This window comes from Varroa jacobsoni, unplaced genomic scaffold, assembly GCF_002532875.2.
Source record: "Varroa jacobsoni isolate VJ856 unplaced genomic scaffold, vjacob_1.0 scaffold_1350, whole genome shotgun sequence".
Taxonomy (NCBI): Eukaryota; Metazoa; Arthropoda; class Arachnida; order Mesostigmata; family Varroidae; genus Varroa; species Varroa jacobsoni.
The window spans coordinates 1-13,147 of record NW_019214252.1 but is presented as its reverse complement, the minus strand read 5'-3'; the positions used below and the strand labels follow the sequence as shown (position 1 = coordinate 13,147).

Here is a 13,147-nt window from a genome sequence, read left to right as displayed (position 1 = left end):
CAGAAAATAGACTTACTGAAGACATTAAAAATAATCGCTGTTAGCCATACAATGATAATTGAAAAATTAAGTAATACTGATTTGAGTAGGCTGCTCATAAGTATTACTAACTACCTCTTATGGCCAGATATAGGTAACGAATTTTCGGCAAGTTTCTATGGTCAGGCACCCCACAATAATTATAACAGCCCAGTTTAAATATTCCATCGCATACATCTTTCGAATCTCATCACGACGAGCAGTTAATCAGTCTGCTTATATAGCCTTTGTTGTCGTTTCGTAACAGATCTTAAAATAGTCACGAAGGCATTAGCCACTAATATACTATCTAAGAAACGTACTAAATATGAGGAATAAGTTAATCGAATGTAGTACTTTTTACGAGATAATCATTGTTTGTATGGACGTATTTTCCAGCTCCTGCTAAACGTAGAACCGCTGTTATTAACAGTCTCAAAAACGTAACGCAAAAGGCAAAGTATCTCCTGCCAGATTCTTACCGTCTATGCCCCATATGCCACTCGTCTTCCTGTTTCTCCACCCGTTTCATACGCTCCAACCTTCCTGCCAGCTCGATGAAAATATGCTACCCTTAACTAAATCCGGACTTTAAAAGGCTATATTCAGCTATGTTTCAAGGTCGCTCCTAACGTCACGGTCAAGATCCTCTCCTGAAGCGCCGCGGAAGTAGCGCGCGCTCTTTCCCTAAGCTATATTGCAGATATTTTGTCGTTTCGGATGTCTGGAACATCAATGAAAAAGGCAAATCTTCCTATGGCAAGGCGAATCTCCGGAACCGTTCCGGCCCTCAATAGCAAGGCGCGCGTCCATTTGTCGCTAACTTTGCTAAACGTGGACTACACTGCCGAAAAGCGATCCCGAAATTCTCTGCGCCGCAGTTTCTGGGTTGTACACTTTTTTACCAGAGCTGTTCAGCTATCTCGATAAAAGCGTACATCCTAAAGTTACTGCGCAAATAAATCAACTTAAATCAAGATTTTATCGTGCACGAGCAAATGCAACAAGACCGTGGAAAGAGGGCCTGCGTAACACATAGTGGAAAGGTCTGATATGCTTATTGTGTGTCGTTCCCTATATACAGTAATTACATTCAATTTGAACATATATTAGCCTTGAGAGTCGCAGTTATTGACGTCTTTAGTGAAAACGTTTTTCTACATTTTATTCTAATGCTTATATCCTGATTCTAAATGTTTAATTACAAATTGAACGAAAATAAAAAAATCATATCGATTTCTATTTAATTACAGCTGTTACAAAGACCATCCTTTTTCACAGGAGGCGAAAGAAAGGGTAACGGAGCTTTGGACTAATGCTGATAGGAAACAGTGGTCAGGAAGAGTGGAGGCGAGGTTGCTACAAAGAGAGTGGATCCTGGCAAAGAGACGAAATAGCCTTGCGACTCTGGCAAAGGTCCTTGATCCAGTTATGTTTGTGTCCTCCTTTCCCTTGAGCAACGAGTCCCATAGTAGAAAAGGTCATGTTGAAACTAGAAACAGGGAGCTGCTTAGGCAGTGCCGTCTAACGGTGCCAAGAAAAGCATAACGAGCATATATCAGTGAGCTGTAGTTAAATAGAAATCGATGATTTTTTCGATTTCCATATTAATAATTAAATAATTAGAATCAGGATATAAGCATTAGAATAAGGTGGAGACGTTAATACCTATGACTTTCAAGGCTAATATATGTTCATATTTAAATTACTGTATACATTGAACGACACACAATAAGCATATCTGACCTTTCCTCTATCGGCGTGTTATGTAGGCCCTTTTTCCAAGGTCTTGTTGCACTTGCTCGTGCACGATAAAATTCTGATTTAAGTTGATTTATTTGCGCAGTAACTTTAGCATGTACGATTTTATCAGGATAGCTATGTTAGAGCACTGTACAGCCCAGAAAGCGATGCGTATATATGCATGTATATGATTGGGGAAAATAGAATGAAGAATTAACGGATTTACCGTTCACGAAGAAAAATATCAACCATATCTCAAAGCAATACGTCGTGCATCTAACTTGCTAAATCTAAAAGATTATAGTCTATTTGGTAATGACAAATGACACTATTTTACCCATAAAAAAATCTTTTAAGATCGCCATCGTATAGTCAGTTCATGGTGAATAACTTGAGTTTAAGGTGGACCTGCTAAACCCGCCTAAATGCGAAACATAATTATAGTCTAATGTTCGTATTTCTGGAATGAGAGACGTCAGATACGGTGAGACGCAGTAAATTATAGACACCGCAGCGCAAGAAACTAGCTTCCTCTACTAAACAATATCAATTGCTCATTATCGCCAAATCTGGCGGTGGATAGAGAAAAATCCGAAAGCCGTTTTCTGTGTCGACACGGGGACATGTATAGATTTATCAACCAGACATAGATGTATGTTGTTAGCATAGACGTTCGAATACAATGAGATCCTAAGCAGTATCACTTAGAAACATGGAGAGTATATCAATTTCTACCTGTTATCAAATGTAGGCATGCCGCTAGCATTAGTCGAGAGATATCTCACCAGTTTACTGTTCCATTTCATACGTCTCTGTACACAGGAAAGTATATTTTCGATATATACTCGAAACGCGCTGACGTTATCTTAGGTTGACTTCGCGGAAGACGCATCCGTCAACAATTTTTTATGATAATAACGTAACGTTTACTATCGGTTCAAGGCATATAGACACACACACACACACACTAACGTGAGCACGCCAGATTCTCGTTCACAATAATCATCGTAAAAATTACCATTACCACAGCCATTACCGCGTTGGCGTCCGCACGTAGCTAGTGAAAGAGCTCTTGGATTATTGTTACTGCATAATAACATTTCACTGATTGAAGGAATATGGCGTTTTCTCGTTAAATATTAAATTCACTTATCGTGAAGCTTCCTCAAGATTGCTAAATTTCTAATTCAGGTGCAGCAATCGGGAACTGAATAACTTCTTTTTATTACTGCAAGCACTATTGGTATTGTGCTACGGGCTTTACTAGGTTAATGGCAAATCAAGTATTTTGTATCAGTAAAAATCGGAAGGCAAAGACACAAAGCCACATTAGGGCATCTTTATGATTTCTTCGCAATTCATTTTAACAAAGTTAAAATTACGATACAGCGAATGTGAAGTACGATGGACTAGTGAAGACTGCATTTTACAACTTCAAGATAATAGTTCATTATAATCTGTGATCGCGCAGCAATACGAATGCTGAGACGTCGATGTCTCAGGTCCAGGCGAAAAAAATTCAGCATTGTATCATGCCAAGATTCCTCTGACTAAAGAGTTCTTCGAATTTCACATCCGGTATTTTTTTAGATGGCTGACTTCCAGCACAGAACGAAGTCTACCCACGCCCAAATTCGAACCCATTACGTGTTCATCAGGCCAACAAGGCAATAGGCTTACAACGCCATTCTATGTAAACTGCAGATATTCCTATACATAATTCAAATCTCACATTTATTTACAACAGCAAAACAAAAACCCAGCGAAATAACAGATGTCGACAGTATCTTGTTTAGAAAATACTAATTAGCTAGATCGGTGCCACCGTCAAGTCTTACCACTGTTTCTGCCGGTAACTATAACGAGGCTATTGAAGGACTTGAAGAGAAAAAGCGAAATATAATAATAAGCGACAGCGAATCGTGTAGTGATCAGATATAAATTTAGCTATTTGAAGCCAAAGCTTGCTTAAATTATATATTCAGAACATGGATTTCGAATTTAGAATGCTCTATTCGAAAAACACGGCAGTGTCTTATGCTTCAATATACAGCACAAATTATAACGGACAATTGCGCACTGTATATTTATTTGTATACGAGAGCCCAAATAATTTTCCTAATGCAAGGAAAATTTAACTAAGCTCTATTTATAACTTGTCAATAGCTGCGACCTTTTCAAACGCTCAAGCTTCTCAAACACATCCCAGGTAAGGAATACGCCAAACTTATGTATTTTATTACTTATCTAAGCTTGTTCCAAATTAAAATAAGATAAAAATGTATTAACTGTCTTAGTTGTGTCAGCCCTGTGTGGCCTTTCGCCGCGGTACGTTTCGAACACCACAAAGATATTGTACTTACTCGGCATATTGAAGCAAACAACAGTCTGAATGAGTATGTTCATGTGTGTGAGGCAATTTTGGGGCTTGAGTGATGCGTCTAGGAATAGTTATAACTAATTTTCGGTAATAACGGGTTTTTCGTTGAGGCAACACATCAATGATGCACCGCATCGCACTTCCCAGCATATTCCGGTTTAAGCCAGCCAAAGTTCTCACGTACGGTTTGGAAGATTTACTGATCTAACTCACGTTTGTATTTTCCGCTTTACTCCGAAAAACGTTAATTAATTTACATGTTCGTCTTTAGTTAGAGGCATTTTTTGCTTGAGAAACACGTATTTCGCTGACCAGCGATTCATATGCTGTTACGCTTGATCACTTTCCGTCGCGGCTGCCAATTGGTCGGAGTACTAAAAATCGTATAATATCCGAATGAAAAAAGCAAGCAATAACTGTTACGCATTACAGAGTGCCACAGTTCGATAGAAGGTAAGCCTTAGAACGATTCCTATACGGGCGTAAAAGCAAATCTATGGATGATTCTTCCACGAGTTGATCAACGTCATAGAGAAGTACATTTATTTTATTATATATTAAGTACCGCCTCTGCAGTAAAACAAAATTATAATCTCAGTAACAACATACCCAGATTTGGGCAGATGTTTTAAGGGATCTCCAACAACGGACAAGGTATATCTATAAATTATAATTCTACTGAAGGCGTAATAGTTAGATGTTTGGATTACTTAATTAAAAGCACTTTTTTCAGATGATTCTACGAAACTCGTTTGCCAAGTATTGTACATAAGTGTTCATGGCTATTGATCAGTGCAATCGTCCAGATTTAATGGTTGTCTTCTCGAAGTTGGCAGAATTTGGTGTAGCATCGCCTTAAAAAAGAAACTGGATTTTCACAGCGAACATTTAAATCTATTATGAATGCAAACCCCAGCCAAAACTCACTTCCGTCGATAAATATCGTCAGACAGCTTTTTTCAGTTGATTGCAGCTGAAAGTAACCCCAAAAGGGGACTCTGAAAGTTGCCGGGTCAATTTGTTAGCACGTGTTCAATTTGAAGACATTTAAATGCTACTTAAGCTTATACTTAGTTTGTCAACATGGCTGCTGTTTATGCACTTACACCGAACTGTAGTCACATCATCTATCCATACGCCGAACACCATATTCACGAAGGGCTAGCACAGCACCGTGCCAACAAGAATAAGGTCCTAAATATATATAAGGACAGATGAACATTGAGCGAAGTCGTCAGGAACCGTTGAGATAGTCGAAATGACGATTTTGAAAAATAACCCATTAGACGAACGTAATATGTGAAAGCAGATGTGAGCAACCGCGCCATTAAGCAAAAAAAACATTTGCTTTTATTTATGAATTTTGCTCGAATTTGTCGCAACATTACCAGTTCACCACCAATACTAATTATACTAATGATTCCTAGTCTAACTTACCGTCATAAGGATCCCTTAAAAACGAGTCTCACAACGCCATTATAAGTCTACGCATCCTAATAGCTCTCCACCATGTGTCTATTTGTGATTTAGACCACGCTGACCGTAACCAAACGTCGATTTTTCGGTCGATGATCCCTAAATTACGGTTGCAAATAACGGTTAAATTTGCATTTGATTCCAGTACACTGCAGCATAACCGCAGCTTCAAAAAGGTGTGCAATTACCACAGTTAGTCAGTCTCACACACTAACCTAAGGTATATTTAAATCGTCTAACTCTGGATTTGACAAAGTCAACTTTGTCTAGCGCCCTCCAGGACGTTTCTGCGTACGACTGAAACCCGTTCGACCCTCAGACCAAAGTTTGCCCCGTTTGCTTTATCATTCACAGGCGTTGCCCGTCTTCTCAACTGCAGCCATTGTTTCAACGAAGGGCAGCAAAGCAGAATAGAACAGACTTCTCCTCTAATAAAACAAACTACGCCCACCGAAATTCTACAATCCGCCCAACACTGCCAGCCATAGAACAAATCGATCCTGTACGTCGTCGTGCTATTCGGCTGTTATTCTCATTCATTAATTTTTGTACTTACCCTAACAACGATCCCCTTTTTCTTTATTAACGCACGTTTTTTTCTGCTTCTTCATTAACACTCTTCACAACCAATGCATCGAACTAGACCAGTACGTCCTCCTTGACTACTGGTGCTGCGACCATAAATTCGAGCACAACAGAGCGCACGTCTTTCACCACAGGATCTTCTTTTGATATTCTTCTGATCTTATGTTTTTTCACTATATACACTGGCACTTTGTGGTGCCACAGTCGGCTTAATCCACTGAGGTGAGACAATGTTTATACATAGCAGGTACGCTGTCCCTCATTGTGTCAAGCACGGCCAGCGGAAGTAATAACAAGATGGAAAACGACAACAGAAACAAGCATACAAAAATCCTGATCGTACTGTTCGCTTTAGTCTGGTCCGTCACCATTCACCGACAACAGAAAGGCACTAAGCACGCCTGACACAACAAAGCCACACATACGCTCCGTCACGTCGCGACGACCTGGGTCGACATCCTCCTTTCTTCAAGTACATAAACATCAGCCAGAGACCGTTCTAATCATACTGATATTAATTTCTCTTTAAAATACTGGTATGTAACGGTTAACGCGGAGCAAAGCAGTACTCAACACTGCTGCTGCGGCGATTGAAACACTGGTAGAGCAAAGGCTCCCTTTATTTGAGCTTGTTGTTTGCATCCAGTTTCCGTGCAACACGGCTTTCCGAACTATCGATAAGGACACCACAACACTCTGCCCTTTGTATCCAGGACTGGATGGCAAGTGACGGCCATACTCCACAGAGATTCCGCTTGCCCGTTCGTTGGCAGCCCGCTACTGCCCGAACGGCAGCACACTGCATTGTACTGCAGCTCCTCCTCGCTCCGCACATACAAGTAGCTGCGCCACGACTTTCTGCTGCCGTTAAAGGGTAACCTACGGGGTAATATGTAAACAATCGGTCGGAACGGATATCAGTAGCAGTAGCACGCGTACCAACATAATATTGACGCTGGAACCATTGCCCGCCGCTAGCACGAGCCGAACAAACCAATGGAGCGATTAGCAGAAAAATTCGTCAGCTTTCTCCAATTGCAATCGCTCTGTCAACAACGGTTTAATAAAGGCTGTCACTTTGACAGACGCCTTGTCAGCAGCCATCTTGAATTGGAGTGAGGGTTGGAGAGGGCTGGATTGCTTTCAATTGGCTACGAACTATTTGTGTACGTAGAAGTGGACCGAGCGAAGGGGAACAAAACATCGACCCACTGAAAAGGATCGCTTGGAGTACTCTCGGGGGGTGGTAGAGTTCAAGTCTATATTATGCTTTAATTTTAGTACGTATGTAAGACACTAATTAAGGGTTTTGCAGAGAATTAACTGAATTGAACGTAGTTTTGGAGACAAAAGGCCAAAGTAGTCGCTAGTAAGGTTCAACCGCTAAAACATCCGCTGAAATACTGTATAAAGCGCAGAATTTAGAAATCTCTGAAATCCGTTGACTTGAAAAGCGACATTTGTTGGGAATATAAGTATTCATATTTACTATTTCAAGCCGTTATAACAATTTATGCGCATAGAATAATCCTTCTTTTTATTTGCGACTTGTGACCCAAACGATAAATAAATGAATTATAGTGCGAAGGTACGCTGATCTTGGAGTCTGTCTGGAAAGCATGCGTATTAATATATCAAAATTCGAATTTCCCGCTATTATCGAATTTTTTCCAACAATATTCATGGTTATCATAAACACATTCTATAGTTATTTTAATCAAATTTGCCATTCACCAGATAATTTATGAACACGCGTAATCTTTATCAGCATAATAATTTTTGGTGCCAGTAAAGAAATGATCCGATGTTTAAAATCAAGATGGCGGCCCCCATATAGAGTCGACATATTTCTGTTTTGGTGGTTCTGTCGGTACCATTCTGAAAGGATTTTTTTGGTGACCCAAATGAAAATGCCCCCCAAAAAAGCACCCGCGGGACCCTCAAAAAAAGCTGAACAGAAGAAAAAGGAGAAAGTGATCGAGGTTTGTACACGTCAATGAAATTTAGCTGCCCAATAGCTAATTTCCTCACCCCGTTCGGAAGCATGTTTCGGCTGAAACATCGTACTCGATTAAATATGCTACCATAGTGCTCTTCCGGTTGACTAGCGTATCTATCTCCACGAAGAAATCTGTCGCTCGTTTTTATTAGGCTCTAAAATCGAAGCATGGGACTCACTTGTGCGTGTATACTATCGCGATGTTTTTTGGGTTTTTAAAAAGCGGATTTTCTAGCGAAGTGTACTTTTATCGCTAATGCCAACGAAGCTGTGCCCCTGTTTCTGGCGTGGAGGTGCAGGAACCATCCACCGCGTTCGGGGCACAGGTATGGGTCGATCTGCAAGCCGGGAGATTTAGATAGGAGCGGTAATCGAATGCCAACTACGAATTCTACACCACTGACCAAGCCTACTGGACCCATTATATATACAGTCAGCCACATTTGGATCTCTTTCACATACGAAGTCTGCAAGTAAAATTAGTCACTTGGAATCGTCAATAAACTAAGAATTTTTAAACTTGTGCTGATGCATTAATTAATAAAATAGTGTGAATCGAGGTTACATGTATCTGTTAAAACAGAAGCAAATTTCATTTCTTATAGTGTTAAGGCTCGACGGCTAATAAGCACGTTTTTCTGAGACCCTCTCTTGTAAAAACGTAAAAAGTTTGCAGCGTGTTTCAGTTTCTTAAATACGGTTTTCTTTTATTATGCTGAATACGGTTTTCTTTTATTATGCTGTAAACCATTTTGACCTTATTCTCTGTTGAGCTCGCAATGAGAATCCAGGTCTTTAGAGAATATACATCCTGACCTACCTTTGAGCTGTAGAAATGGGCTTAATAAAAAATGATAACCTTTATAACTATTCAAAAGTTATGACGTTACCTAACAGCGTTACCTAACAGCGTAATTTGTAATCATTCTTAAGGGCTAATATTCTTCCGACTCACGGGATATTATAGAATCATCGCAAGGACGTGAAGTTTGTAGTTACAATACAGTATAAATCAGAATCTTCAAAAAGAAATAAGGCAACACAAGATTGTAATGAATTTATTTCTGAGTCAGAGAACCTGACCGGGCCACAGGTAAAACCATTATTAATGATCTTTTGTAGGAAATTCTGTAGAACATTTATCCTGTCAATTGTTTACCTGAGAGTATAACGATCCGTATTACCTTTATTTATTGCCCGTGTTGCTGTAGTGTGTTATTTCCTTTCATAAGACCATATGTAACAAGGAATAATAATTACAACATATTCGTCATAGCCTCTGTTGCTTGCACGTTTGATATATTGCAGGACAAAACGTTTGGTTTGAAGAATAAAAAAGGCGCCAAGAATCAGAAGTTCATACAGCAGGTGCAAAAACAGGTTCATCAGGGTAACCAGCCCGCGCGAGCTGCAGCTCCTGATAAAAAGGAAGAGAAAAAAAAGAAGGATGCAGAGTTGGCAGAGCTAAACGCTCTTTTCCGACCGGTCATCCAGAAAGCACCGAAAGGTACTTAACAGCTCTTCCCAAATACAGGGGTCGAGTGAGTTACGGAACCAGGCGTCGTTATTACTATAAACGGTCAGCAGTTAGGCCGGAATGTATCGCGACAGTGCGCTCTTATGCATCATAGAACTTGCTTGTTCCGTAAACGACTGTAATTAGATATTGATTATAGGTAGCAACATGCTCTCAAGCAATAGTAAACATAGAATTCTGTAAAAACATCGCTTGTCCATTTAGTGCTGTAGATTAGACTGCTAATTTTGATTGTTTCACGTTTCGTGTGGTGTTCTGTATTCTACAGATGCCGATCCCAAGACGGTGGTGTGCGCCTTCTTTAAGCAGGGCGTCTGTACAAAGGGCACGAAGTGCAAGTTCTCGCATGATCTCGCTCAAGAACGAAAAGCGGAAAAAAAAAACATGTACCACGACGAACGGGAAGAAACAATGGAAGACTGGGACGAGGACAAGCTTCGAGAAGTTGTTGAAAAGAAACACGGGGCGGCCGAGAAGGCGATGCCAAAAACCGACATTGTGAGTTGCGGTAACAGCGCTATCTCATTTATTACACTTAAAACTGGCTATCTCATTATTGAACATCCGCTATTCATAAGAACACGTCTTGTATATATTGATAAATACACGCCTTCCAAGTCATAGCAATGCAAACTGACATATTCCAATTATATAGACAAACAAAATACTCATCCAACGCCCAATGTGCTAGACATCCTGTATTCCATCTTTAGGATCATTCTCTAATATTATAGTCTATAGGAATATAGTTTATTTTTATTATCATAGCTAGGTCTGTAACATCGTTTTGTTTATATGTTGCAATTTAGATTTGTAAGCACTTTCTGGAGGCCTTGGAATCGTCGAAGTATGGATGGTTCTGGGAATGTCCAAACGGAGGAAGTAAGTGTCATTATCGGCATGCTCTGCCGCCGGGTTTTGTCCTCAAGAAGGATCGCAAAAAGGAGGATAAAGGGGACCACGTCTCAATCGAGGAGCTCGTAGAGATAGAACGTGCGGCACTCGGACACTATCAAACGAAAATCACCCTTGAAACATTCCTTGCATGGAAACGCCGAAAAATTGAGGAACGTAAGGAAAACGCTCGCAAAGAAAATGAAAAGAAAAAGGCCGAGTTCAAAGCAGGAAACAGAGTAGGCCTATCTGGCAGGGACATGTTCACCTTCAACCCCGAACTCGCGCAAGACGACGACGAAAATGGAGACGATGGTACGACTTTCTTTCCTTTCAGTTTTATCGAGATATAGATAAGACAGCTCCAAGAGTTAATCCATTCAACCCATTGCAGAAGCCGTGAGTCCTATACTTTGTTCTCCTTGCATAAATACTTATGCGTTCTATGCCCGCACACGCTACACGTACCAGATCTAAAACATCGTTAGGTCCTCCTCAATGGAATTCTAAGTTTGTTCTAATTTATAAGGTAATTAATGTGTATACGATTTTTCGGTTTCCATCAGGTGAGGCTTTCGACATTCGACAACGCGAAGACGACGACGACGACGTGGCCATTCAGGCAAAGGAGATCAACCTTGAGGAACTCAGTAAAGTTACAGCTGCTGCAGGAGAAGATCTAGACACCCGGCTACCTTCTGAAGGAACGATCATCGAGAAGCGACATTGGGAGCTTGAGCAACCTAAAAAGGTTATATTATGTTATCATAACGAGAACTTTATTAACAGCGTTAACCACCAGCGCGGCTAAAGTCAAGCCAGTTACAGTCGAAAAACGCACAGAATTAGATATGCTTCTATTACTTATTATATTTGTAGGCCCGCCATATAATTGGTGTAGTGCAGGTCATTTTTTGTTATTATATTTGCGATACTTAATATGGGTATTGTATAGGTAGTTATACAATCACTGTAAAATATGTGTATTTATCGCCACTACATTTCAGGAGGAGGTACAAGTTAATGAAGAACTGTTCAATGAGGAAGACCTAGAGGGGTTAGAAGAAGAGTTAGATGATTTGGACGTCGAGGATAAAGATGATTAAAATGTTAACAATAGAATAAGGTTGGTGGCCAAACAGTAGGGGCGGATTTGGAATAACCGGCTGACTACATTGAGTTCAACCGTACGTCGGAATACGCTATGCCGGATCTGATTTCGCTGAAACGGTGTGGTCTGACGTGAGGATGTATTTTGGGAACACAACTTGATTCTATGTGCGGCTATTAAATAGGACATGAATAAATAAATAAATTTGTACTTACCTAACGCTTGAAGTGCGTTTATTGTTCTCAAAAAAAATTAAAAGCAAGTTAACATTTTTGTGAGAATTGAAAGCTCTACATTTAGCTGAAATATTGACGCCTTTTCTAGTAGCATATTTTGGCATATATTTGAGTTTAGATTATCTGAAATGGTACGTCTGCAGTAACTATTTAATAATTATTTTATTTCTGTATTACGTTCATATTCAGTAAACAGTTGAATTTTTCCAGCACTAGTCGAACTGGAAAGATCTCGAAGCAGCGTATGATTTGTCCGTTGCTAATATAGCCGTCTTATATCTTAAATAGATGCTGTGTTTATTCTTTACTAAAACGGTTATTATTGCTCTTGCTTTTGAATGTATTCAACAATGACCTAAAGCACGCAACAAAATACTATAAATTGATCTAAATAATTAGCAGCATATGCATTGAAAGCAATCATCAGCATTGAGCGACAAGAGTCCGCTGTTATTAACTCTTTAAGCGTTCCATGACCCTAGAAGTCGTTAAAAATTTCAGCGTCAAACGTCTCGACGTTCCACATCACGTTATTAGATCTAATGTGTCCTTTTTTCATCTTATTCCGCTCGGCTTTTACAAGTATTTTCTAAGTGTAACGCATGTTTGGTGTTCACTACGCTTGGTTATAACATTTTACATGTATTTTTAACTTGTACAAATGACATGTTCGATAATCGTAAGATGTCGTAAGAAAGTGACCCAGCTATTAATAGTTCGTGCGTAGGTTTTGTATAGAACTTGTTCTGCTATGCATACGGAATTGAAAAGGGGGGTTACTGTCATCTGACAAAGAGGCATATGTTCAATTTATTAACGTCAGCCGTTCTGTGCAACGTACTGAACCTACCTACACCACTAACGTCCGTTTTATCTTATGTATATAAGCTGCTAAAGTACGAACCGTAGTTAATCTATTACCAGTTCAGAATCTGAGTACGAAAAAAACTGCGATTTTGATCGATTTTGAATTGAGATCGAGGTGAAAACGCTTTTGTTTTCATAAATGGTGGCGAGTGGCACACAAAATAAGCATTATGTAGTATATAATTATTAAGCTATCATAATCAAATCAATTCGGCGGATTTTGGAATTAAGTAGCTTTGAATCATGATTCTTCATGATGATTGAATTCATGAATGATGATTTTCCATATCTATCAAAGGCG

At 39.7% G+C, this 13,147-nt stretch overlaps 1 protein-coding gene across 1 annotated transcript; it reads left to right on the top strand.

Moving 5' to 3' along the window:
- The first annotated feature begins 8,020 nt into the window (after nucleotides 1–8,020).
- On the top strand, nucleotides 8,021–11,962 carry LOC111269068 (zinc finger CCCH domain-containing protein 15 homolog). The gene is made up of 6 exons (XM_022848418.2): nucleotides 8,021–8,184; nucleotides 9,510–9,708; nucleotides 10,007–10,236; nucleotides 10,548–10,947; nucleotides 11,199–11,383; nucleotides 11,640–11,962. Exons 1-6 carry the CDS (start codon nucleotides 8,107–8,109, stop codon nucleotides 11,736–11,738), a joined length of 1,191 nt encoding a protein of 396 aa, XP_022704153.1. The 5' UTR covers nucleotides 8,021–8,106; the 3' UTR covers nucleotides 11,739–11,962.
- The last annotated feature ends 1,185 nt before the right edge of the window (nucleotides 11,963–13,147 follow it).

Bases quoted from the DNA above. Each gene is read 5' to 3' on its own strand.
- LOC111269068 (XM_022848418.2), top strand. From the start codon at position 8,107: ATGAAAATGCCCCCCAAAAAAGCACCCGCGGGACCCTCAAAAAAAGCT. The intron at 10,237-10,547 runs GTGAGTTGCGGT...GTTGCAATTTAG, and splicing joins CGATGCCAAAAACCGACATT to ATTTGTAAGCACTTTCTGGA. The intron at 11,384-11,639 runs GTTATATTATGT...ACTACATTTCAG, and splicing joins AGCTTGAGCAACCTAAAAAG to GAGGAGGTACAAGTTAATGA.